Raw genomic sequence first — 26,141 nt, forward strand, 5'->3', positions numbered from 1 at the left:
ACACCAGGGGATGTAAGGAATTATGCTTTGTCACGGGGCCGTCAGTATAATGTTGATTAGTTTAGAAAACAAAGAGAGTTTAGCCAGGGCTAGATTTCCTTGCCTCCTCTAAAGATAATCAACAGAGGTATTTGCTTACTCCAGGGCTTCGCTTGTACGAATAGTTACAAAAGGGTTTCTCAGCCTTTGCTCCGTGTACACATTTTGGTTGGGCCCAATGGTTCTTTCTTTGTGGTGGGGGGCTGGCCTGTGCATTGCAGGGTGTTTAGCAGCCCCACCGGCCTCCACCCACTGGAGGCCCCACCCATAACCCCAGCACCAAGCTATAACCACCAGAAATGTCTCCAGACTGCCCAGCGTCCCTGGGGTTAGGACGGCCCCGGGTGAGAATCACCAAGTTAGAGCAATATGCTGGCTGTTACAACAGTGTTCGCATGAAACAGGAGGGGCGGTGAGGCGTAGCCTCTGCACAGGTCAGGAACGGCTTTGCACCGGGTAGGAGAGTGCAAGGGCTGGGTCTCGTGGAGGGCGGCCAGGCTTGCTAGTGGGCAGTGGGCATGCTGAGCCCTGCGGAGTGGCCAGGGTGGCTGGAGCACAGCACCAGGCCTGGGAGGGGGGCAGCAGCCCGCCACCCGGGGTCCCCCTGTGCCCTGTTGCACTTTGGCATGGTTCTGCAAGCTGGCTCCATTCAAGGGATGGCTTTCGACTGGGAAATGCCAGGAGCAGATTGACAATGAGAGATTATTCTGGGGGGCCACTGGGGGGGGGCAGGGGGCCTGGAAGCAAGGAAGCGTCTGCAGTGGATACAGGGAAAGAGGGTGGGGTCTGAGGGGGTTTAAGGAGAATTAGGTTGAGGAAGTTCCAGAATTTTTGAGCTTTCCCCATGGCATGAACTAAGTGGGAGAGAACAGCGATGGTGAGCTGTGTTTTAGGGGAAAAAGAGAGCCACTCCGCCGTGTTGACTTGAGGCGCCTGGGAGGCTGGACTGGGGAGCGGGGTGGGGGGTGGGCACCCTGGGGCCGCCCCCTGACTCATGCAAGGCCCTTCACACAGTGCCAGGTGCACAGCAGCTGCTGTGGAAAGAGGCCAGGGCTGGGTATGTGTTGGGGACCCGTCTTATTTAGGGGGTGGTTGGTGCCCCCAAGGCAGGAAGATGGGGCGGGAGACAGGCCAGTGACCGCTGAGGTTGAAGGGCAGGTAGAGACCGAGGAGCCTGGGAGGAGCCAGGGGGGGCAGGAGGGGATCCCTTGGATCAGACCCCAAAAGGCTCCCCCATCACGCAGTTTCACACTGTTGTTCCCACGGGGGTTGGAGTCCATCTGTCCCAGAAGGTAGCTGAGCCCTGGAGTTGGGCACCCCATCTCTGTGTACCTCAGTTTCCCCAGCTGAAAGAAGGGAGCAGCAGGGCTGCGGTCAGTGAGGGAGAATCGGGAAGGGCTTGGAGCAAGCTGGCGTGCGGACACTTGGTGACCGCCAGCCCGGCACCGACTCTGTCTGGTTTCTGTCAGGTGGGGGGCAGCAAGATGGCAGGGAGGAGGGGGCCGGGAAGAGGGGTTGAGAGCACTTTGCTCTCTGCTGCTCCCAGGCAGCTGTGCTCACGGCGGCTGGTTCTGCCTTCTTGTCACATTCATTCACCCTTTCACTCATTCATCATTAATTGAACGAATATCGTATGCCATGGTTTTTGCTGTGCTCTGGAGCCAATGCGAGTTGACGATCAGGCCCCTGTCTGCACACAGTGTAGTCCAGCCAGCATCGAATCAGATTATCAGATAACTTCAGATGGAGAAGATCGTCACCAGGTGGTTTTCCTTAAACAAATTCCTGAAAAAACATCAAGGTTTTTGCAGATACCACATGCAAGGAGAGGTCGCCAAATTACTACATGTTTAAATGTATTTAACTGCCTTTAATCCTGACTGCAGAGTGCCCTGGGCTAGATGTCGCCAAGCTTATTTTGGGTGTGGAAAAAATAAGCAGTCCCTGGATGCAGTCGAAAAAGCAGCGTTCTTCGTGACGTTAGATGAAACAGAACAAGGATACAGGAAGGAAGACCCAGACACATCCATGGACAGCTATGCAAAGTCTCTCCTGCATGGCAAATGTTTTGACAGGTATTCTAAGTACCTTTTTTTTTTTAATTTAATTTTATTGAGATTGTTCATATACCGTACAGTTATCCAAGGATCCAAAGTGCACAATCATTTGCCCACGGTACCATCAAACAGCTGTGCATCCATCACTGCAATTATTTTTTTTTCAATTTTTACAACATTTTCATTATTACAGAAAAGAAATAAAGACAAAAAAAGAAAACTCAAATCCTCCCATACCCCTAACCATCCCCCCTCCATTATTGACTCATAGTATTGGTAGAGTTCATTTGTTACTATTGATGAAAGAATGTTAACACACTACTAACTGTAGTACATAGTTTGAAATAGGTATATATTTTTCCCTATATACGCCTCTATTATTAACTTCTCATTATAGTGTCATACATTTGCTCTCGTTCGAGATCTCAAATATTTGTCCAGTTAATCACAGACATTGTCCACCACAAGATTCACTGTTTCATACATTCCCATCTTTTAACATCCAGCTTTCCTTCTGGTGACATATGTGACTCTGAGCTTACCCTTTCCACCACTTTCACACACCATTCAGCACTGTTAGTTATTCTCACAATAATGTGCAACCATCACCTCTGTCCATTTCCAAACACTTAAGTTCAACCTGGTTGAACATTCTGCTTGTAATAAGCAACCACTCTCCATTCTTTAACCTTGTTCTATATCCTGGTAACTTATATTTCATGTCTATCTGTTTACATATTATAATTAGTTCACATCAGTGAGACCATGCAATATTTGTCCTTATGTGTCTGACTCATTTCACTCAATGTAGTGCCCTCAAGATATCTTCATCAATCCGTTTTTTTTTTAGATGGTTTTGTTCACACACCATACTTTCCGTCCTAAGTAAACAATTGATGGTTCCCTGTAGAGTCATATATTTTTGTATTCACCACCATCACTACTATCTATATAAGGACATCTCCATTTCTCACACAAAAAAGGAGGAAAAGTCAAAGAAGATAGACAAAAGAAAAAGAAAAAGAAAGAAAAAAGCAACAAAAGGAAAGATAGAGTTAACCTAAAGTAGAATAAAGGAGTCAGACAACATTACCAATGCCAAGAGTCCCATACCCTCCCTTATATCCCCCTCCTAAAGGTATTTAGCTTTGGTATATTGCCTTTGTTACATTAAAGAAAGTATAATACAATGTTTCTGTTAACTGTAGTCTCCTGTTTGGATTGATTATATTTTCCCCCCATTACCACCTTATTTTTAACACCTTGCAAGGTTGACATTCGTTTGTTCTTCCTCATGTAAAAACATATTTGTACATTTTATCACGATGGTTGAGCACTCTAGGTTTCACTGAGTTATACAGTCCCAGTCTTTATCTTTCCTCTTTCCTTCTGGTGTCCCACATACTCCTAACCTTCCTCTTTCAACCATACTCACAGTCATCTTTGTTCAGTGTACATACATTGCGCTACCATCACCCAAAACTGTGTTCCAAATCTCTCACTCCTGTCTTTTCCTGTCTGTCTGTGGTGCTCCTTTTAGTATTTCCTGTAGAGCAGGTATCTTGTTCACAAACTCAGAATATTTTAAACTCTCCCTCATATTTGAAGGACAGTTTTGCCGGATATAGGATTCTTGGTGGTTTTGCTCTTTCAGTATCTTAAATATATCACACCACTTCCTTCTTGCCTCTATGGTTTCTACTGAGAAATCCACACATAGTCTTATCAAGTTTCCTTTGTATGTGATGGATCACTTTTCTCTTGCTGCTTTCAGGATTCTCTCTTTGTGTTTGACGTTTGATAATCTGATTATTAAGTGTCTTGGTGGTAGGCCTATTCAGATCTGTTCTGTTTGGGGTACACTGCACTTCTTGGATCGGTAATTTTATGTCTTTCATAAGAGATGGGAAATTTTCATTGATTATTTCCTCTGTTATTGCTTCTGCCCCTTTTCCCTTCTCTTCTCCTTCTGGGACACCCATGACACATACATTCATGTGCTTCATGTTGTCATTCAATTCCCTGAGACATTGCTTGTATTTTTCCATTCTTTTCCCTATCTGTTCTTTTGTGTGTAGGATTTCAGTTGTCTCGTTCTCCAGTTCCTGAGTGTTTTCTTCTGCCTCTTGAGATCTGCTGTTGTATGTCTCCATTGTGTTTTTCATCTCTTACGTTGTGCCTTTCATTTCCATAGATTTTGCCAGTTGTTTTTTCAGACTTGATTTCTACCTTATGTTCACCCAGCGTTTTCTTTATAGCCTTCATCTCTCTTGTCATATCTTCCCTGAACTTGTTGATTTGGTTTAGCATATTTCTTTGAAAATCTTTAATAGATTTTTCATTAAGTGAAACAATATCTCAACTGTATCTTGATTGAGGTGTAAGTTTGTTCCTTTGACTGGGCCATGTCTTCATTTTTCATAGTATAATTTGTAGTTTTCTATTGTCTAGGCATCTGGTTTCCTTGGTTACCCCAATCAGATTTTCCCAGACCAGAACGGGTTCAGGTCTCAGAATGGGGTTATATTCAGGGTGTATCTTAGAAGAATGACAGACTTTCCTGTGAGGTTTCCAGTCGCTGTGCTTTTCCTAACCTGCCCAGCAGGTGATGCCTGTCAGCCTGTCACTCCTGACTGGTATAGGGAAGTGTGGCCACTTCAGTTTTTCTTTTGGCTGTTTTCCCCCAGGTCCTGGGGACTGGTTCCAAAGGGAAAGCTGGGCACCACCTTCTTACTCTTAGGGAAGATACACCCCCTAGGGAGTTACCATCTGCATTTGAATTGTCATGTCTCTGACTCTGTTATATCCTCCCCTGTCTGGGTCAGAGCCCTGTGAGCTGAAAATGGCTACAGCTCTCTCCTGAGCCCCTCACATTGAGAGAGAGAAAAAGGGACAGAAGTCCCCCTTTTGGAGCCAGTACACAGCCCCCCAGTTTCACTCATCGGCCAGAGGTAACACCCGGTCTTCTGGGCTCCCCCTCCCAGGACAGATGAGTCTTCTCGTCTTTTAGTCATCACTAAAAGCCTCTGTCTGCTTGTGGGGACTTTGTAGCTTGTATTCAGCAGTCCACTTTTGTTAATTAAATCCCCAGTTGGAGCTGGGCTGAGGAATATTCGCTTGCTGGGAGAGTGCTGCTCTCTATCATAGCAAGGTTGTGCAGCTCAGCCTGCTGTGAAGGAGGGGGCTCCTGGCACAGTTCCGCAATTTTTACTTACAGAATTTATGCTGCGATCTCAGGCATTCCTCCCAATCCAGGTTGGTGTACAATGTGTGGACAGTCACAGTTGTCCCCCAGCAGTTATTCCAAATTATTTACTAGTTGTTCCTGGTTGTTCATTAGTTGTTCCAGGGGACTAACTAAATTCCACTCCTCTCTATGCTGCCATCTTGCCAAGTCTTCCTAAGTGTCTTTTGACGGAGATTAGTTTGCCTGTAAGCTTGGAAGACATTCCACATGGGGCTGACACCCAGCCCTGATCTCCTACACTGTAAGGAATAAGAGGGGCATAAAAATGCAAGTTATAAATGTCCCCTCTCCACCAAAACTCTCTCTCTCACACACACACACACACACACCCTGGTTAAGCAGCAGTCTTGCCTTCTCTGTGCATGACCCCCTTCATTTGGAGACACCAGGGATAACGGGCTGCTGTCACCTGGAAGCAGGTGGGAGAAGGTCGTGGAGAGGGCCTGGGCTTGGAGGTGGCCTGGACGTGGGGTTCGCCCCTGCTTTTGGAGGCTCCTCTGTCTGGGGTGTAGAGTGAGGCCCCGCCCCCTGCACGTGCAGTATGTTCATCTCTCCACCACTTGCCTTCTGCATCCCTCATGTCGCCATAATCGCCTGCTCTCCTTCAAGCCTCCAGGGCATAAACTCTTATCTTGGTGTCTGGGACAGGGAAGAAACAGATGACATTGAATCTTCGTACTTTTAGTCTCTCTGTCCGTACAAATTATCGCCATCTACCGCTGGCTGTTAGAGGGGTGGGTGCTGAGGAACGGAGCCCATTCAGAATGTATTAATTGTTGTCTTCTTAAACACTGATGTTCCGTGAACACTTTGGTCTGCTGCAGGTGGTTTGACAAGTCCTTCACGTTTATCGTCTTCAAAAACGGCAAGATTGGCATGAACGCCGAGCACTCCTGGGCAGACGCCCCGATCGTCGCCCACCTGTGGGAGGTGAGTGTGTGTGCTCCCGACGCCGGGCTGAATTTAAATCTATCACGTTTGTCGGATTACAAAGTATGAATTTTTAACATGTAGTGGAGTTGTATATCAAATTAGAACACAAAACTATAGGCAGTTCTGTCCCCATCATCTACAAGTCGTGACCCTCAAAGGCCACACACCTAACGTCGTCTCTTTGTGGAGCCGAAATGATGAAACGGCAGTCAGCTCTAATGCAGCTGGGGCAGAACGGAAGCTCAATTTTTTCTGAACTAAACCCTCTTGTGTTTGCTAGGTGTCTCCTAGCTTTCTCCTAGCTACCAAGTTTTAGGCCAGATAGAAGCCAGCCTGCTAAAATCTGGGCTTATAAAAATGCAGCAGGCCTTTGCCACTGTTCTAATTCTTAGATTTAACTGGTTATTTACAAAAGAAGTCAAACCTTTGTTGTCCTCTCCCCTCACCCCAGCTTTTTTTTAATTTCAGTTTTATTGAGATTTATATTCATATATCGTATAATCATCTGTGGTGTACAAGTATTCACAGTACCTCATATAGTTTTTTTGTTTTTTTTTTAAACAGAATTATTTTAATAGCATCAAATTGAGATTATCCAAATGGCCATCAAAGTAAACAGGATAAAAATTGTGGAATAATTACTCAATGGAATGCTATGCAGCAATAAAAATTAACAATTTACAATCATTTGCACCTATATAAAGAAGACACAGAAAGTACATATGGTCTTTGTTGTTCCATTAACATAAAATGCAAATGCAGGCAAAATAGTCCGTACTGTTAGCAGTGAGGATAATAATAATTTTGGGCGGCAGGCATCGATAGGAAGGGAACATGCTGAGGACTTATGGTGTATTGACAATGTTCTGTGTTTTTGTTTTGTTTTGTTTTGTTTTTTATTAAATTCAGTTTTATTGAAATACATTCACACACCATACAATCATCCATGATATACAATCCACTGTCCATAGTATGATAACATAGTTATGTGTTCATCACCACAATCTATCTCTGAACATTTTCCTTACATCAGAAAGAACCAGAACAAGAATAAAAAATAAAAGTGAAAAAAAAACACCCAAATCATCCCCCCATCCCACCCCATTTGTCCTTTAGTTTTTATCCCCATTCCTCCACTCATCCATACACTGGTTAAAGGGGGTGTGATCCACAAGGTTTTCACAATCACACTGTCACCTCCTTGTAAGCTACATTGTTATACAGTCATCTTCAAGAGTCAAGGCTACTGGGTTGGAGTTTGGTAGTTTCAGGTATTTACTTCTAGCTATTCCAGTGCATTAAAACCTAAAAAGTGTTATCTATATAGTGCATAAGAATGCCCAGCAGAGTGACCTCTCGACTCCATTTGAAATCTCTCAGCCACTGAAACTTTATTTCGTTTCATTTTGCATCCCCCTCTTGGTCAAGATGTTCTCAATCCCATGATGCTGGGTCCAGATTCATCCCCGGGAGTCATATCCTGCTTTGCCAGGGAGATTTACACCCCTGGGAGTCAGGTCTCACGTAGGGGGGAGGGCAGTGAGTTCACCTGTCGAGGTGGCTTAGCTAGAGAGAGAGAGAGAAAGAGAGAGAGAGAGAGGGCCACATCTGAGCAACAAAGAGGCACTCGCACCCCAGCTTTTTAAAGACACTCTGGAGCATCCCCTGCCTCTTACTTTTGGTTCGTTTTTGTTCAGTACTCTCTGAACTGTTCTGCTTGAAGAATTGAATGAAGGCTTTGCTTCTTTAACTCACCTGCCAGGTTCTTGTTAAAAGAAATTACTAAACTCTAGAATCACCAACAGTGGACTTGACCCAGAAATACCATATTAACTTGTTTTGATGAGACTTGAAATAAGTTTTCTGCAAAGCAGCAAGCCCGTAGAGATTCACACCGAATGCTGACACTGCCCCTGGTGTTTTTATGTTGCTGCTGCTCCAATACCTGAGCAGAATAAAAAGCCTGTAGGGTTGTGGCAGGTGTGGAAGACACTTCTGGGTCACCACAGGGCTGAGGAGCTCACCGTCCCTTATGGGATGGGGCACTGGGTTTGTCCGTCTGAAATTAGATCGGTTGGTAAACCTGTGAGTATATCTTACTGCAATATCTCATTCTTTTTTCTTTAAACTTCTTTGAAGGCTTTGAATGTCAACGTTTCTTTTTACAAAATTGTATCCACTTTTTTTCCCCTAGAGCTAAACAAATTCTAGAACATGCCGTGCCTTCCCTTTCGGGGCCTCTGCACCTGTCTTGCCTCTTCCCGTCCTGCCTTGGCTACCGGCTCCTCTTCCCACAGGTCTCACTGTGACCCCACTTGTTTTAGAAGCACCCCCTCTTCCCTGTCTCCCAAGACAGGGTTAGAAGCATCCGTCACACTTCCTCCAACGCTGTCAGCTCTCTCACCCCTGGTTAGAGTATCCACAAAACCTAACCAACCACTCCTTCAGCCAGGGGAGGTTTTGTATGTCAGAAACAGGATAAAAAGGAAAAACAGCATGTTCCAGCTTTAGGCAATGGTGTGTGTCACTGATACATGGTAGAAAGCTGCCAAGGATCAGAAGCACTCTTAGCTTTTGCCAGTGCCGACCAAAGTTTAGAGACCCTTTCAGCCGAAAACGCCGTGAAGATCCAGCAGCCTTCCCAGCACCTCTGGACGTAGCAACAAGATGCATTTTACATCTCTGTACAGCATCCTGGTCCAGCTTGTCACACCCCACTCCTGGGACTTTCCAAGTAGGAAGTACACAGGAGCTGTTCTTTGATAAATCACAGACAGCCTCATTCATACTGGGCAGATTTGCCAAGTAGCATAATTTATTGGATATTCCAAGTTCAGGTTTATTTTTTTATGTACTCTGGATAAAATAAGGGTAAAGGGATTTGGTCTTAGGCCATCGTGGCCAGTTAGAAGTGGTGGCATTAAGCCGTTACTTCCCAGCTGGCAGGGTGGGCTGTGACCCCAGGGACCCCCAGACTCATCGCTGGTCTAGGAGGTCCAGTCCCAGACTAACACAGCTGCCAGTCAGTTAAAAAAAACTACCCTATTTAGAGCTGTTTGCTCCTGATGTACTCCTGCTGTTAAATGGGCCAGCTGTTCGGGGGCTCTGATGTGGGGCCACACAGTCACGAGCCTGGCTAGGAGGCCATGAACCTTGACCCCATGTAGAAGCCGCGCCGTCAGGCTCCCCGATCCTGGCGCTCCCCGCCCCTCAATCTCCGGCCGTCTTTATCTTGGACATCGTGGTGTCTTTCCATCTCCCCCACTGGAATGTAAGCTCCCAGAGGACAGGCATTCCTTTTCTTAATAAAGAGTCTTTTTATTTTTATACTGAGATACAATTTGTATACCATAAAACCCACCCTTTTAAAGTGTACAATTGGGGGACATTTGGTGTGTTCACTGTTGGTCTACCATCACCACCATCTAGTTCCAGAACTCTCTCATCAGCCCAAATGAAACTCCATATCTGTTACCGCCTCTCCTTTCCCCTCCCCCAGCCTCTGCCACTAACCTGCTGTCTTTCCCTGTGGATTTGCCTTTTCTGGATATTTCATATAAATGAGATCCTGTCATCACATGTGGCCTTCTGTGACTGGTTTCTTTCACTTGGTGTAATGTTGTCAAGGTTCATGCCATCGTAGCATGCATCGGTGCTTTGTTACTTCCTTTTTTTCCTTCAGTCCTTTTCATGGCTGGATGACATTCTACCATATGGACATAACGCATTTTGCTTATCTGTTCATGGGTTGACAGATGTTTGGGGCTATATAGTGTGAATACACTGCTGTGAACACCGTGTGTGGGGTTTCGTGGACACAGGTTTTCATTTCTCCCGGGCATATACTAGGAGCGGGGGTGCTGGGGGCTGCTCTGTTTAGCTGTTGAGGAAGGGCAGCACGTCTTGCCGGTTTTGTTCACGGCATCCTCGGTGTTTGGTGGAGTTGCCAACCCATGGCAGGTGCTCAGAAAATACTTGTGGAATAAACTGCCTTAGATTTACCTGGGGGTTTGGGTCCTGGCTCACTGAGGACCATGAACTTGGACGAGTTCTTTCCCCTCCCGGGGACCCAGGTTTCTCATTGACGCAAATTGGCCTAATAGTTATTACCTCCCAGGCTTCCCGTAAATATCCAATGAGAGCGCATCTGTCTTGCTCCCAGGAGGGAGCCTGGGACCTGGCAAGGGGATCCGAGCAGGTCTGGGGGTGGGTTTGCATCAGACACTCTCTGCTCAAACCCCAGCTCAGCTCCTAAGCCGACGGGGGCCGTCGAGCCAGCGGCTGAACCCTCCAGGCCATGTGTCTCTCATCTCTAAAATGGAGAAAAACCACCTCATCACGCAATACGTTTGTACCGTTAAGTCTATAATCTCTCTGTAAAGAATAAGGATCATCAAGGAATTTTATGTAACCCTCACAAGTGTAATAATCTGCTCTGCATTTTCACGCTCGCCTTCTGTTTCTGGCAGTTCGTGATGGCCACTGACGGCCTGCAGCTCCGCTACACAGACGACGGTCACTGTAAAGGGGACACCAACCCAAGCATCCCGTACCCCACCAGGCTGCAGTGGGAGATCCCTGAAGAAGTAAGTCGGAATTTTTATTTCCTCGGGGAAGGAAATGAATTTAAACGCTTCCATCCTCGTTTTCCAGCTCTGCTTCCTGAGTGCTCAGGAGCTCAGCTGAAGACCACGGAGCCCGAAGTCTGTCATCCCCAGGAGCCCCTGTTACTGGCCCTTGGGAGCCTCAGTAAATATTTCTTCTTCCATCTTCAGCTTTTGCTCTCGTTATCGGTGGGATTTCCAGTGTAACCTTCGCTAAACAGGAAAATTAAAACACAAAGCCAAGTATCATCCCATAGTTTAGAGTTAAAATGCCGTGAATCACTAATTTATCAATTTTAGAACATCGGGTTCCTCCAAAGATTCTCACATGTAGTCCACTTGGCCAGAGTCCACTTGCAAAGGAATTTTAGGGCTGGAAAAGATGAAATCCTGGCTTACCTCGTCCGAGCAGGGTTCCTGGGGCCCAAGAAATAATTTCTGATGTATTAAACTACTGTGTCTAGAGCTGTGGGCTCGTCAGCTGGCGTCTGCTGATCCTGTGGCTTCGGGGCTGCAGGGGCTTTCTGCAGAGAGGTGTGCTCTGGCACGTGGGCTCGGGGTCCTTGAAGCTGACCATTTTATGGAATTGCTTTCTCGGTTGCCACAGCCCAGCAACAGTGGGCTTCACCAAGCAAAACCCGTGACCGCTAGAAACACCCTTTGGGGTCCCATTGGGAACTTCCCTGTGTTCTCACTGCTTGGGACCCCCCACCAGCACTCCTCCGGGGGCTGGCTTCATACCATATCGGGGCTCCCGGATCACCTTTCTGGAAAGAACGAAGAGGAAAACATGAGATGTGTATTTCTAAGTAGCAATTTTGTAGCCCCACTGAAAACTGGCTTCTGATTTTCTTCCGGGTATGTGTCAATACTTGTCTTCTCCTCCATTGAGTGAAAACTTGTTTCCTTCTTTCTCTTAAGTGTCAAGAGGTTATAGAGACTTCCCTGAGCGTCGCGAGTATTCTGGCAAACGATGTCGATTTCCACTCCTTTCCATTCGTCACTTTTGGTAAAGCCGTAATCAAGAAATGCCGAACCAGCCCAGACGCCTTCGTGCAACTCGCCCTCCAGCTGGCTCATTACAGGGTAAGAGCCGCCAGCCTGGCTCTGGTTGCGGGCACTTTGGGGGGGTTCCTAAATGCATACCCAATGGGTGGGAGAGGCCTGGGACCTGGCCCAGGTGAGGGGACTGCCGGCGACAAAAGCACAGCCCAGCTGGTTTGATGGCCTGCTATGGCTCGTGGTCGGAACCGGGCCGGGGTCAGCAGAACCCCCCAGGGCTGTTAATCGCGCCCAGTGATAACACCTGCTGCCACAGGAGTTCTGCTGTGTGCCCCGCACTGGTCTAAGTGCTTTACACACATCCTCCCCACACGCCCCCTCCCTGGGAGGCTCTTGCTACCCCCTGCCCCCATTCCACAGGTGAGGAAGCTGAGGGCAGAGGGCGAGGCGGCTGGCCAGGGTGAGCCCCGAGACGTCACCTCTGAGGTGAAGCCGGGTGGGCGGCCCTCCTCCATACCTGTAGGCTCCCCTTCTGCTGCCGCTGAAGTTAAGAAAATAAGTGTTCCAGTTTGCTAATGCTGCCTTAATACCAGATTATGGATTGGCTTTTATAAAGGTGGTTTATTTGCTTACAAAGTTACAGTCTTAAGGCCGTGAAGTGTCCAAAGTAACACATCAACAATCGGGTACCTTCACTGGAGGATGGCCAATGGTGTCCGGAAAATCTCTGTTAGCTGGGAAGGCATGTGGCTGGCATCTGCTCCAAAGTTCTGGTTTCAAAATGGCTTTCTCCCAGGATGTTTCTCTCTAGGCTTCAGCTCCTCAAAAATGTCACTCTTAGTTGCTCCTGGGGATGTTTGTCCTCTCTTAGCTTCTCTGGAGCAAAAGTCTGCTTTCAAAGACCGTCTCCAAAATGTCTCTGTAAGCTGCAGCTCCTCTCTCAGCTCCTGTGAATTCCTCAAAGTGTCCCCCTTGGCTGTAGCAAGCTTGCTCCTTCTGTCTGAGCTTATATAGTGCTCCAGTGAACTAATCAAGGCCCCTGCTGAATGGGTGGGGCCACACCTCCATGGAAATTAGCTAATCAGAGTTATCACCTACAGTTGGGTGGGTCACATCTCCGTGGAAACACTCAAAGAATTACAACCTAATCAACACTAATATGTCTGCTCACACAAGATTATATCAAAGATAATGGTGTTTTGGGGGACATAATACATTCAAACTGGCACAATAAGCAAATGCAGAAAAGCAAAAGTGGCGATATTGATCCCAGATAAGTTAGAACTCATGGGCCGAAACCACATCAAAGTGGAAGATAATACAATTCTTAAGTACGATTGTGACATAGAAGGACAAATATTACATGGTTGCATTGATGTGAAATAATTAGAATAAACAAATTCATGGAGTCGGAAAGTAGAATACGGGTTACCAGGGGCCGGGGTGGGGTTAAGGAATGGGGATTTAATTTTTAAAAAGTTTAACACCATTGAATTGTATATCCAAAAAGAGGAAGAAGGGAAATTTTAGGATGTATTTAAGTTACCCCTCCCACAAACCCACAGAGCTGCACAACACAATGTAAACAGTGCGCTAAAGTTAATAGCGTAGTTATAATAATTTATTTCATGAACTGTAACAAGGTACCACACTAACAATGCAAAAGTGTTAATAATAGGGAAAACTGAGTGTGTGTGTGTGGGAGGGGGTATATGGGAGCTCTGTACCTGTTGCATGATGTTCCTATACACCTACAGCTGCCCTAATAAAATTTAAAACGTGTTCTTAAAAAAAAAATGATTGTGACAAACAGGAAGCTTTATTTTCCCAAGTAACATCCTTGCTGAAAGGCATAAACCACAAGCAGTTGGAGCAAAGCACAATAAGTGTAGGAGACTTTAACTCAGCTCTTTGTCTTTGGGAGATCAACTGAATAAAAGATAAAATTGAGGTGTCAGGTCTTAGGATGAATAAGACTGAATTTTAGAATTGCCAAGCAAACTTTGTGCATATGAATAAGCAGTGCTGGAACTATAAAAGCAGGGTGATACCTCCGTTATAGGAAAGATTTTACTAAGACAGTACCATGTTCTACAGTAGTATAGTTGGAAATCTCAAGGAAATTCTTATTATTTTCTATGACTGCAATTTAGTAAAACTAACTCAAGGAAAGATGAGTGTGCATGGATGAAAGGAAGAAGTTATCAAGACAAGCAGCTGCTAAACTGGACCTGGTCTAGGTAGGCTCGTGGCTTTGAAGAGCTCGCAGCTGCAGGGATGACAGACGGGAAGGAAGCTGCCCAATTTCTTTCACAGAACTAGGTGATAATTAACCTCAGTGAGCTGCCAGAGCTACTGTGCCAGGTGCTTTGCAAGGACCGACACTCACGACAGCCCTGACCAGGTACCTTTTCTTCTCCAGTTTACACACCAGGTGAAGCATCTTGCCCGAGAGCTAGTAGCTAGTAAGAGGCAAGGCTGAGAATTGCTTGGCAAGCTGGTTCTAGAACCCGTGTCTTTAACCACTATTGTGCTGTTAAACCTGCTAGAAACCACCAAAAGAAGAAAAAAAAAGAAAGCTGTAGACTAGTTCTGCTCATGAAAGTAAGCATAGAAACCTGAAATAAAATATTAGCAAATAGATTCTATCAGTATGGGAAAAGAATAATCACCAGTGATAGAAAAAAGGTTTAGTATTAGTGAGTCCAATGATATGTTACATCATAGAGGAAGCAGATAGTCATCTTAAGAGATACTAAAAAGGCATTCAAAATTTAACATTCATTCCTGGTAACAGTCCTTGGTAAAAGTGCGTGGGAATAGGGGCTGTTTCTTAACATGATAAGCACCATGATGTCTGGAGTAGCCACATATCGCCTAAAGGTGAAAGTGTGGAGGGCCCCATTAAAGCCACAAGGAGAAGGGTGCTTCTGACAGCTCCACTGTTCTGGAATGTTCTTCCATTAAGTGCCGCCAGTGCAGCCTGACAGGGTAATTGCACAAAAGGAGCACCCGAGGGTCAGCTCGGAGTTGCAGGCAGAGCACTTTTACAACCAGGTGCTGCACCCAGAAGGGAGGCCCAGTGCAGAGTTATGCAAAGCCAGTCTCCTCGGGTGACAACAGTGGCTGAGTTGGAAAATACCATGGAGACTAGAAACCAAAACCGCAGTTCCCCGGGCATTCGTTCATTTACAAAGCAGGAAGGTCCTCTGGGAAGAAAGGCCTGGAAGCCACCAAGGAACACAGAAGTTTCCAGGAAGGGAGAGAATGTGCGAATTTGGATAAAAAGACTCAAGATCCTGGAGAGGTGGAAGTTCCCAGCTTACACAGTTAATTGAAACATAGTCAAAGGTCCAAATACATTTTTAAGAAAGGAGCTTGACCAATTGATTTGAAGTTCATCTGGAAGGATTAACATTTGAGAATAACCAGGAACATTCTGAAAAAGAAAAGTAATAAAGTGGCGGTTGGAGCAGTGGAGATTGCTCTTTCAAAGCCTAAAATATAGTGTGATGGTTGGGTTCATGTGTCAACTTGACCAGGTGATGGTGTACAGGTGTCTGGTCAAGCAAGCACTGGCCTAACCGTTACTGCAAGGACATTTGTGGCTGGTTAATAAACCAGAAGGCTGGTTTATTAAATCATCAGTCAATTGGTTGCAGCTGTGACTGATTACATCAACGAAGGGTGTGTCTTCCACAATGAGAGAATTCAATCGGCTGGATTTATCCAATCAGTTGAAGACTTTTAAGGAAGAGAGAGAGAGGACCTTCACTTCTTCTTTGGCTAGCCAGCGAAGCATTTCCTGAGGAGTTCATCGAACAGGAGTTTCCAGTTGCTGCCTGCCCTATAGAATTTGGACTTGTGCATACCCACAGTTGCGTGAGACATTTTTCTTAAATCTTATGTTTACAGATATCTCTCATTGTCTCTGTTTCCCTAGAGAACCCTAACTAATACATATAGAAACTAGAAAATTGTAATTAAAATGGTGTAGTATTGATGCAAAAATAGATCCATGAAATAGTATGTGATAAAAGAGATGTTTAGCCTCAGTGGAGGAACAATAGATGAATAATCAGTAAAGGAAATTGGGAAAACTGGCTAAATCATTCCATTTGGAAAAAAATCAAGACCCCCAATAGAAAAATGGAATCAGAACAGAAATTGATGGTTCACAAGAGAAGAAAAATACAAATGGTCAGTGAGTGTATATAAAAAGTTTAATCTTAGACTAGGAATTTAATAAAAACAAATTAAACAAGATTCGTTTTTTCCCTATGCAACTGGAAAATATGTTTTAATTTTGCGTTGGTGGGTGTGAATGAGAAGGGGTATTTGGATGCAACCGTTGATTCTCAGCATGGCACTGAATTGGAAGAACTTGTGAGAGTGTGAATCACACAGCTGGAAAATTCTGCCAGAAAGGCATAACCTTTTACCCGGCAAATTCTACTTTTATTTATCCATAAAAAAGGACACGTACATGAGGATATATTTAAGCGTGCTCTCTGTAAATATTTGAAGCAATCTAAAAGGTCACCAATACGAAACTTGTTAAATTACGGTATTTTCATACACTGGAACTTATATAACTGTTAAACAATGCCTGTGGCACATTATATGGAAAAGTTTAGTCATAAAACAACATATGAAACTTGATCCTTTATTACAGGGATCTGTAAACTGTGGCCTATGGGCCAAATCTGGTCCTTCGTCTGTTTTTATACAGCCCTTGAGCTAAGAATGGTTTCTACAGTTTTAAATAGGTGGAAAACATCAAAGGAAGGAGAACATTCCAGTATCCATAAATGAAGTTAACCTTTATTAAATAACTAAAATACAAAATGTATACTTTCTCCTTGGGTCCTCCTTCCCCTCCCACTTCTTATAACGAGCCCCTTTGCAAACACCTCTCATCGGAGAGATGGGAGGGATATTTTGTAAATAACCTGGGAACCTACTCTCAAGCCTGTTTGCCGTAGGATAGAGCAGGGCATCTGAGTGTGTCCTGGACACCGTCCGAGGAAAATGTAATTACTGATGTATCAAGGAAAGACGGTTGTAACTTGGTGGGTCTTTGTGCTGGACCCCGAGGGCATGTGGAGACCCTCATCATAGGGAGCCGAGGCTGGAGACAGAGCCGGGCCATCCGCCGGCCCCTTCCAAGCCCCCCTGCCCTGCCATCCACACCCTGGGGCCTGCTCCTTTCTGGGCTTTATGTGCTGGACCCCTGGGAGCCTGCTCCACCAGTACCCGCACCCTGATGTGCTGTCACCCTCTTAGGAAGCGCCCGGCTGCCAAGGAACAGGACGATACTGTTGCCATCACCTGTCACTGTGGCATCCTGGGTTTCCTTCTCTGATGTGTGACACTGTCTTACTCCACCGGGGTCCTTCTGTCCTCCAGGCTGTGTCTTCTCCCTCTCCAGGATGGTGGAGGGCCTGGGTTTCACATCTTGGCGCATGTGGCAAGAGTCCTGCCCACACAGCGCCAGTGTCCCAGCGCAAGCTGCCTGTCCAGCCGGGTGCAGCGGTGCCTGGGCTCCTGCTTGGGGCTCGGGATGTCACAACAGGTGTCTCCTGGGTGCCCTGATGCTCCACCCTGCCCGACACCTGCTCCCAGCCTGACTGACCAGCATCGGGCTGTCGCGGGCTGTCGTCCAGGCTGGCCAGTCCGTCACCCCGGGGTCACAGGACAACCTTCCTCCTATAGCCTGCAGGGTCCATCCTCCTGGACCCCCTCTCTGTCCTTCCAGCTGCTGCTTCCTCCCAGAGCCCTTGCTGTCCCCAGCTCAGCCTCTCTAGGGTCTCCACTCCGGGGGACATGCAGGTTGCCTCCGCTTTTCCCATCCTTCCAGTGCCATCCGGCCCCCGAGGCCAGCGTCTCGGGGCTTCCTGGGGCCTCTGCTCTCTTCCCTCCGCCCCTCCCTTCTGCAGATTCCAGGTCTGTGACAGTCACCCCGTCCCTCCACTCCCTGCCCCCGCACCCCACAGGCAGGCATATCATCTTGGTTCAGCCTAGAGCCCCATTGTGAAAACTCCTCCACTGCCAGGGTCAGCGGGCCTCTGGGCACCCACTCTTCCACTCCCCTAAATTCCCCTTCCACACCTCCTCTCTCCTGACTCCCAGCACCTTCCCCATCCTTACTCCTAGCCGGCCACCTGTCTTCTTTCCTTGAGAAATGGAAGCTTGCAGAAGAGGCCTTCCGTGGGCTCCCCTACCCCAGCGCCTGCCAGCCCCCCCTCGGCTGCTCCCTCCTGCTCTGTCCTTCCTCCTGTCCAGTGAGGGAGGGGAGCCATCCATGCTCCAGGCTCGGGCCGACCCCCGACTTGTGCCCTGAACCCCTTCCCGCTGTCCCGCTCACAAACCCTCCTCTCTCTTGCAGCCCTGGTCTTTCTTTTCCACTGGTGCATTCCCACCATCGTCCAGATCCGAGGGAGTGGCTCCAGTTTATCCCAGATATCTTTAAATAATCCCAGACCGTTGACTGCAGATCTCCTGGTTGTGCACTGTACTCCTAACGTGCAGTCAGGCTTGTGTAACGGGGATTAAAGCCGAGGTGTGTGGAATGCAGGATGCTGTGTGACGCCTCTGTTGCATCTTGAAATGGAAACCCGTGCTGCCCAGCGGCCACGTTCCCTCCCAGCCCTTCCCAAAGCCAAAGTCAATGCCGCCGTCTAACCACGCTGGCTCAAAACCAAAGCCGACCTGAAAGGCAGTGTTTCCTCGTCGAGCTTGGCCGATCGTGTTTTAGGCCTCAGACGGCATCCTCGGTGCCCTGCCTTGTCTTAAAATACCTCTCCTTTCCCAGGACATGGGCAAATTTTGCCTGACGTACGAAGCCTCCATGACCCGGCTCTTCCGTGAGGGCAGGACAGAGACCATTCGTTCCTGCACCACCGAGTCGTGCAGTTTCGTGCGTGCCATGGTGGACCCCACGCAGACGGTAAGGGTGCCCCACAAGCTGAGAAAGCAGCGCACTTCACACGGTCTGAAAAGGAACCTTCAGATGGCCGCTCAGTCCTGTCTAACTCAGTCCCACACACGCCCCTGTGCAGAGGCCGTATTCTGCATTTCCTTTCTTCTACCTCTTGCAAGGGATAAGGAAGCACCACAAGGTAACGGCAGGGCTGTGTGCACAGAGGGGAGCATTGCAGGGCAGTTCTCTGTTGTCGTAGAACAAATTAGATGGTAAATAGGCTCTAAGTCCAAATAATATGCAACTGATGAATAAAGGGGCAGGAAATAGGTGCTGAGGACAAGACCTGAGTCGTTGGAATCTAGGTTAGGAAGTAGCAGCTATTCTACGGAACCTTCTGCCTGAGGTTGCTGAAGCCCAGGCCCAGCACTGGGGCCCCCTGGCTCCGAGCTAGGGTTTTCCGTTCACTGTCTTTTCAATTCTGGCAGTGACCCTGGGCAGTGTTGTCACCTCACACTTTAGATAAGGACTCCATTGAGTTTAGCAAATCGCTGGACGACACAACTAGTAAGTGGCCCTGGGTGGATCCACCTGATGCCAGGCCATGGGTGCTTACTGCCACCTGATGGGGAGATGCCGGCAGAGACCCTCTCCTCTGTGGAGAACCTGCCTCCAGAGAGGCTTCCAGCAACACGGGGAGAGAAATCTGTTGGTGTCATGATAGATGGTGGCTCTAATCTATCATTAGATGCTCTTCCGGTTTGCTAATGCTGCCATTTTGCAAAACACCAGAAATGGATTGGCTTTTATAGAGGGGGTTTATTTGGTTACACAGTTACGTCTTAAGGCCATACAGTGTCCAAGGTAAGTCATCAACAATCGGGTACCTTCACTGGAGGATGGCCAATGGCGTCTGGAAAACCTCTGTTAGCTGGGAAGGCACGTGGCTGGCGTCCGCTTTCTCGTAGGTTGCACTTCAAAATGGCGTTCTCCAAAATGTTGCTCTTGAGGCATTTTGTCCTCTCTTTACTGCAGATCCTCTTCAAAATGTCACTCTCAGTTGCTCTGAGGTCCCTCTGTTTGTGAGCTCTTTTTATAGGACTCCAGTGGACTAATCCAGACCCACCCTGAATGGGCGGGGCCACATTTCCATGGAAACGTTCAATCAAGAGGTCACATCCTAACCAAAGGTGTCACTCACAGTTGGGTGGGTCACATCTCCATGGAAACACTCAATCAGAAAGTTCTAACCTAATAAACACTAATACATCTGCCCCCATAAAATTGCATCAAAGATAATGGCATTTTGGGGGGACATAATACATCCAAACTGGCACAGATGCCTTCAAAAACAGATGTGAAAGCCGGGTCTTGAGTGTGTCAACATCTCATCTCCCTATAGAGACCTTTTGTTTCCCTGATTTTGTGATTCATTTCGTGGAGCCAAAAAGAACCGGAAACAGCCTATTTGGGTTCAGGTTTAAAGCCCCAGAAGTGCTGTTTGAGTCGAGTTGCCAGCCAGACTTCTCACGCACGGCAACACAGCCGGGAAGTGAGAGGGACAGAGCTTCGTTTTCACACAGTGAGAACTTGAGCCTTGTGGAAACTGTCAAAACGGGAGCTTTCCCACCTACATCATGATCTCGTTTGTGTAAGAGGTGAAATAACGCTGGGTGGGCTGCAAGGGGACCCAGCGAGTGCATCTCCAGCTGTGCCCCCTCCGTGGCCTCTGAGCGCCCCGGTGGGCACATGTCTGCGGGAGGGGCAGCTGCCAGGACACAGCTCACCAGCAGAGCCAGGCACTTCCTTTTCCAGCCATGCAGCTAAGCCGAGATCCATCCTGCAGAGCTTGAAATGTCCAGTGCACTTCATTCCCATGGTTTGTTATTTTAGGTTGAGCAGAGGCTGAAATTATTCAAGGTTGCGTCCGAGAAGCACCAGCTGCTGTACCGCCTGGCGATGACCGGCTCTGGGATCGATCGTCATCTCTTCTGCCTCTACGTGGTGTCCAAATACCTGGCCGTGGATTCCCCTTTCCTTAAGGAAGTAAGTCGCCTCTTCTACAGATAGTTCACTCAAGTGCGTTGGCTGACCCAAAACTCAGCGACCAAGTCCAGCCCTGCAAATCAGAATACGCATACAGAGTGGGTCTTTGGGCGTGGCTATAATAAAATGGGAATTTTGAGCTGCAGATTTCTTCAGTGCCCCAGAACACTTTGCTGTCGGATTTATCCTCGTGACTTGATAGATGTAAATAACCTCAAACGCAGATAATTGTAAAAATGTATAAAGATAAGTAGGAAGGGATGAGTCCTGGGTATTTGTTACCTTGGTTTTTAATACAGTTGGTTCGACTGAAAGTTGATAAAATTTAATTTTTAGTCATGGCTGTGTTTAACAACCAACTGGAAAATTCCTGAAACTTGAACAGGCGATTGGCTCCTGGGACCTGGTCTGCAGCACTCTGCCCCCATCCCAAATCTTACTACAAACGCATCTGCCACCATTTTTGTCTGAGACGCTGTTAGCCGCTCTGCATCCTCTCTGCAGATGCATCGCTCCAAACAGCCAGACCTTCAGGGATATAGGCCTTTTGAGTCTGAAACAGTCAAAAGACAGAGTGCAGGTTTTCTCCTCTTTGCAGTGGGGCTTCTCGGTCACAGAAGAACACGGGACTCGGGGAACATGTCATTTGAACATTTCCTGATTCCAGGGTCCTTCTCTCACTCGGTAGGTTTTGTCTGAACCGTGGAGACTGTCCACCAGCCAGACCCCTCAGCAGCAGGTGGAGCTGTTTGACTTGGAGAGAAATCCGGACTACGTGTCCAGCGGAGGGGGCTTTGGACCAGTAAGTGAAGAGGGGCATCACCAAACTAAACACACAGCCCCAAGTCCCAGGGCCGTGCCTGCCCGTCCACCACTCTGCCAGGCCCACCTCAGTTCTGAGGCTACGGTTTGTGTACTGGTACAAAGGAATTCCTGCTGATTTTTCTTATGGGTGCTAGTGACAGACTTGGATTTCAAATAAGTTCCTTTTCACATCCTCTCATTTCCCTGCATTAAGTGTAAACTTATTTTGCTGCACAGGTTGCTGATGATGGCTACGGTGTGTCGTATATTCTCGTGGGAGATAACCTCATCAATTTCCATATATCTTCCAAGTTCTCTTGCCCTGAGACAGTAAGTCCTTTTCCCTAAAGATGGGGTATTATCACTTTTTTTATTTTGAAAAGTGGCACGTCCTTAATTGCATGTAAAACTTCAATTCAGTAATCTACTTTTACTTGGTTTGTACCTTCTAAAAGAAATGAATTTCAAAATCCACTTAACCTAGTTTTAAAGAAATATATCGTATTTGGTTGAAAATGTTTATCTTTGCTGATAGCAGTGGTTTTAAATCTCAAATAACATTGGAGTGCTTTTGTAACACTTTGACTTTCTATAACACATGGAGGGTGGCCCAAAAATAGTGAGCACACATTCAAAAATAGCAATACACTATAGTTGGGGTGGGGACGGAAATGTCCTTTTGTGAATGGAATGAATGACCCCTTCATAATTGGCCACACTTAATCCTTTTCCACATTGTATGGAACCTGACAGTCGATATCAGGTTCACTGTTAAAGAAAAAAAATCGGAATTCATTTACTTGCTGTGTCTGATGTGAGGCTCTAACATTAGGGAAGCCTCCAATGAAACACACACACACACCCCAACAAAACCGGTAACTATGTTACCCTGAACGCCTCTTTAGATTGTGTAAATTAACAGTTAAAACATTCAGTCAAAGATTAGAGACTTGGCCAAAAGGAATTTATTTCTTTGAATTGGATTATGATTGAAAAGGCTAGAAATGTGGGAAGTCCACATTTTAATGTTGCTGTTTTTTAATTTTTTATCTTTAAATGCCAGGATTCGCATCGCTTTGGGAAGCACCTGAGGCAGGCGTTGATGGATATCCTCTCCTTGTTTGGGACCATTTCTAATTCCAAAAAGTAATTCCACTGGAGTGGCCCTGGAGGAAAATGAACTCTTCCAATAAAAACCAAATGAGAACTAGGTATAAATCCTGATGGTAGTTCAGGATGAAAAATTGCCCTTAAAGAACTCAGATGTTTCCCTTCTGTAAAAGGTTTGGTGTTTTTGTTTTTGCCAGAACAGTAGCCTCCACCATGTGAAGTGTAACCTACTGCTTCTAGGTATGTCTTAATAACTCCATGAACATTTGATAAAGTCCCCTCTAAAGTTTTGCATTGGCTTGTATTTATTAAGGGATTAAAATATGTTGAATTACTTAAGGAATTAGTGGAGCTGTGGCTTCGCAAATATTGCAAAAGGAAATGGCACTCTTTCTCAGTGGAGAGCAAACACCTGGCTCGTGAGGGCATCTAACTTTCAGCCTTTGTTGTGTGCAAAGAAGAAAGGGTTGTTCGAGTTGGGGTTGGTAACAATTACAGCTAACCCTCGTGTAATGCACTAACTGAGGATGCTGTGCTTTTGGACACGACATCTTGTTTTCTGCGGGTAGCTCTGTCATAGTTGAGTCTGACAGTCTTATTTTTGCTTCTCCATCTTTTAAGCAGGTAGAATGCCACACCTCTAGTTTTAGAAACCTTACACGTATTCAAACCCAGTGCCTTAAAAACAAAAGGCTCTAGATGCAGAGGAGACCATAGGAAAGATTATTTCTGTCAAGTCTTTATTTCTGCATTGTGGATATACCACTCCCTTCCCAATTTAACTGAGTATGAATGACCCTAAATAAACCTTTTCCCTACCCATAGAAAACAGGGCAGCTTTGCCATGTTTTCCTAATTGGAATGCCTTCCTATCATAATTAAGCAACACTGGCACATATCAGAGATGGGGACCAAGGGTTGAGGGCCAAATATTTTATGTCTAGGGACTTCACTGAAGAATAAAATGCGATATGTGCCTCTGGAGTATGGCTTACCCAAACACATGGTAAGGAGAGCATGGTATTGGCTCCTGAGAAAGGAATAAAACCTGAGGGCAACCGCAGGATGCTCAAGAGAGCCCAGCTCCGTTCTGCCAGGAGGCTCCTGTTGAGGGGTGGCGTGGGGGGTTAGATGGAAGCAACTTGCTTGGTCATCTTTGGAGCTTTGCAGGTGATGGGTGCTAGGTATCAACACAGCCTGTCCTCGCCTTCGGAGTGCCTTTATCAAAAGGGTCTGCCTGACCAAAAAGCAATCATGCACTGAATCGTCTTCAGTATTTAATATGAAAATTAAAGTATCACGGAAGGAAATTCCCACTGCCTCAGAGCTGTAATGACAAGCTTAAAGGTCTTTTTAACTGTGTATTTATTTTGCTGACCACTTTGTTCTCTGCGGGCTCCCCTTCAAGAGTTCTGCACTCCAGTAATAACAAAAACAAGGGCTGAACTTGGGGAGGGGGCCAAGGCGCTGGCTGAAGAGCACATACGTATTTTATTTATGTATATTTTGTAATGTAAAAATTCCACCTAAATGGGCCAAAGATTTTTTTTTTCCTCTTTAAAAACCTTAAGAAATGGAAACAAAAGACAAAAAAACAAAAAACAATCAAACAAAAAATCCAACAGCAGTCACTAAGGCCCCCAGCCGTCTGGGGGCAAGCATGGGTTCCGGTCACCAGCCTGTAGCCGGTGTCATCTGCTCTCAGAGCCGCCTCGGTCATGCACTGCTGACCACGTAACCGATGTGTGTTACCATGTTCGCGCGTGAATTCAAGGGTAGTCGTATTTGGGCCCGCCTCTCAGGTTTCAAATGTAATTGTGAATTAATTGGCGCAACTTCCAATGCAATTTTATACTCCTTAAAAGAAGGGAGATCCGCCAAAAGGGGGAGGTAAGAGTATTATGTATTTAATTTAATTTGGAACAAATCACAGCCTTAGCGGAGCTGTGGTTTGAATTTATCCCGGAATGTCCACTGCATGTAAATACAATATGCTCTCTAGGGTGTAGATCTTGGGAATGTAGAGTGTGAATGTAGGTTATCATGAATAAAAAATTAACCCCGCTCTACTACAGTGTCTGTTTCTGTCTGTTTTGTTATGCGTGATGAAGCCAAGTTGTAAGTCAGGGCCACTTGGTGCGTTCCCTTGCCCCAGTGCCCAGAACGGGGTCTGACACATAGTAGGTGCCCAGTAAACAGCTGTTAAACGAAGACAGGAATTTGACACTGTTCCAGTTTGCTAATGCTGCCATTATGTGAAACACCAGAAATGGACTGGCTTTCATAAAGGGGGTTTACTTGGCTACAAAGTTACAGTCTTAAGGCCATCGTGTCCAAGCTAAGGCGTCAACAATAGGGTACCTTCACTGGAGAAAGGCCATTGGCATCTGGAAGATCTCTGTTATCTGGGAAGGCACATGGCTGGCGTCTTCTTCCTTTGCTTCCAGGTTGTGTCTCAAAATGACTTTCTCTCAGGACATTTTTCTCTAGGCATCTGGGGGTGTTCTCTTAGTTTCTCCCAGGCAAACTCTGGAGTAGCAAAAGTCTACTTTCAATGGCCGTCTCCAAAATGTCACTCTCAGCTGCTCTCCAAAAATTCATTCTTAGCTGCTCTAAGGTCCTTCTGTTTGTGAACTTTCTATAGGGCTCCCGTAATTAAATCAAGACCCACCCTGAATGGGTGGGGCCACACCTCCATGGAACGTTCAATCAAGAGGTCGCTCCCTAATCAAAGGTGTCACTCACAGTTGAGTGAGTCACATCTCCATGGAAACACTCAGTCAGAAGATTCCAATGTAATCAACACTAATATTTCTGCCCCCGCAAGATTGCATTCAAGATAATGTCATTTTGGGGGCCATAATACATCCAAACCGGCACAGACACTCAACAGTTTTTATTGAGGACCTACTACATGTGGAGCACTGCTCTAGCACAGGTTCCAGCCCTCACACAACTCAAATTCTATCCAGAAGAGGCAGGGACCAAGTGAGCCAGCCTGAGGATCTTGTCCCAGTAAGAGAACTGGGGTGGGGGTGGGCAGGGGGTACCTGGCAGGGGAAGGAGGCTGATTCAGAAGGGGTTTGAGCTGAGATCCAAAGGAGGAGCACATGCACATTAAAAAAAAAATTTTTTTTTAGATTGTTCACATACCATACAATTATCCAAAGATCCAAAGTGTACAATCACTTGCCCATGGTTGCATCACACAGCTGTGCATCCATCACCAGTTAATTTTTTTTTCAATTTTTAGAACATTTTCATTACTCCAGAAAAGAAAGAAAAAAAGAAAACTCAAATCCTGCCATACCCCTAACCACCCTTCCCTCCATTATTGACTCATAGTATTGGTATAGTACATTTGTTACTGTTGAAGA

At 46.4% G+C, this 26,141-nt stretch overlaps 1 protein-coding gene across 1 annotated transcript in view; it reads left to right on the forward strand.

Annotated features, from left to right (window-relative positions):
- Positions 1 to 24,824, forward strand: part of CPT1A (carnitine palmitoyltransferase 1A) — a 77,499-nt gene extending 52,675 nt beyond the window's left edge. Inside the window, exons 11-19 of the mRNA XM_037838500.1 lie at positions 1,926 to 2,114; positions 6,168 to 6,273; positions 10,746 to 10,862; positions 11,802 to 11,966; positions 18,697 to 18,831; positions 20,698 to 20,850; positions 21,539 to 21,652; positions 21,892 to 21,984; positions 22,718 to 24,824. Coding sequence (XP_037694428.1) covers positions 1,926 to 2,114; positions 6,168 to 6,273; positions 10,746 to 10,862; positions 11,802 to 11,966; positions 18,697 to 18,831; positions 20,698 to 20,850; positions 21,539 to 21,652; positions 21,892 to 21,984; positions 22,718 to 22,804 — 1,159 coding nt within the window. The 3' untranslated portion in view covers positions 22,805 to 24,824. The remainder of the gene's footprint in view (positions 1 to 1,925; positions 2,115 to 6,167; positions 6,274 to 10,745; positions 10,863 to 11,801; positions 11,967 to 18,696; positions 18,832 to 20,697; positions 20,851 to 21,538; positions 21,653 to 21,891; positions 21,985 to 22,717) is intronic.
- Positions 24,825 to 26,141: the final 1,317 nt, after the last annotated feature.

Source organism: Choloepus didactylus, chromosome 6 (assembly GCF_015220235.1).
Source record: "Choloepus didactylus isolate mChoDid1 chromosome 6, mChoDid1.pri, whole genome shotgun sequence".
Lineage (NCBI taxonomy): Eukaryota > Metazoa > Chordata > Mammalia > Pilosa > Megalonychidae > Choloepus > Choloepus didactylus.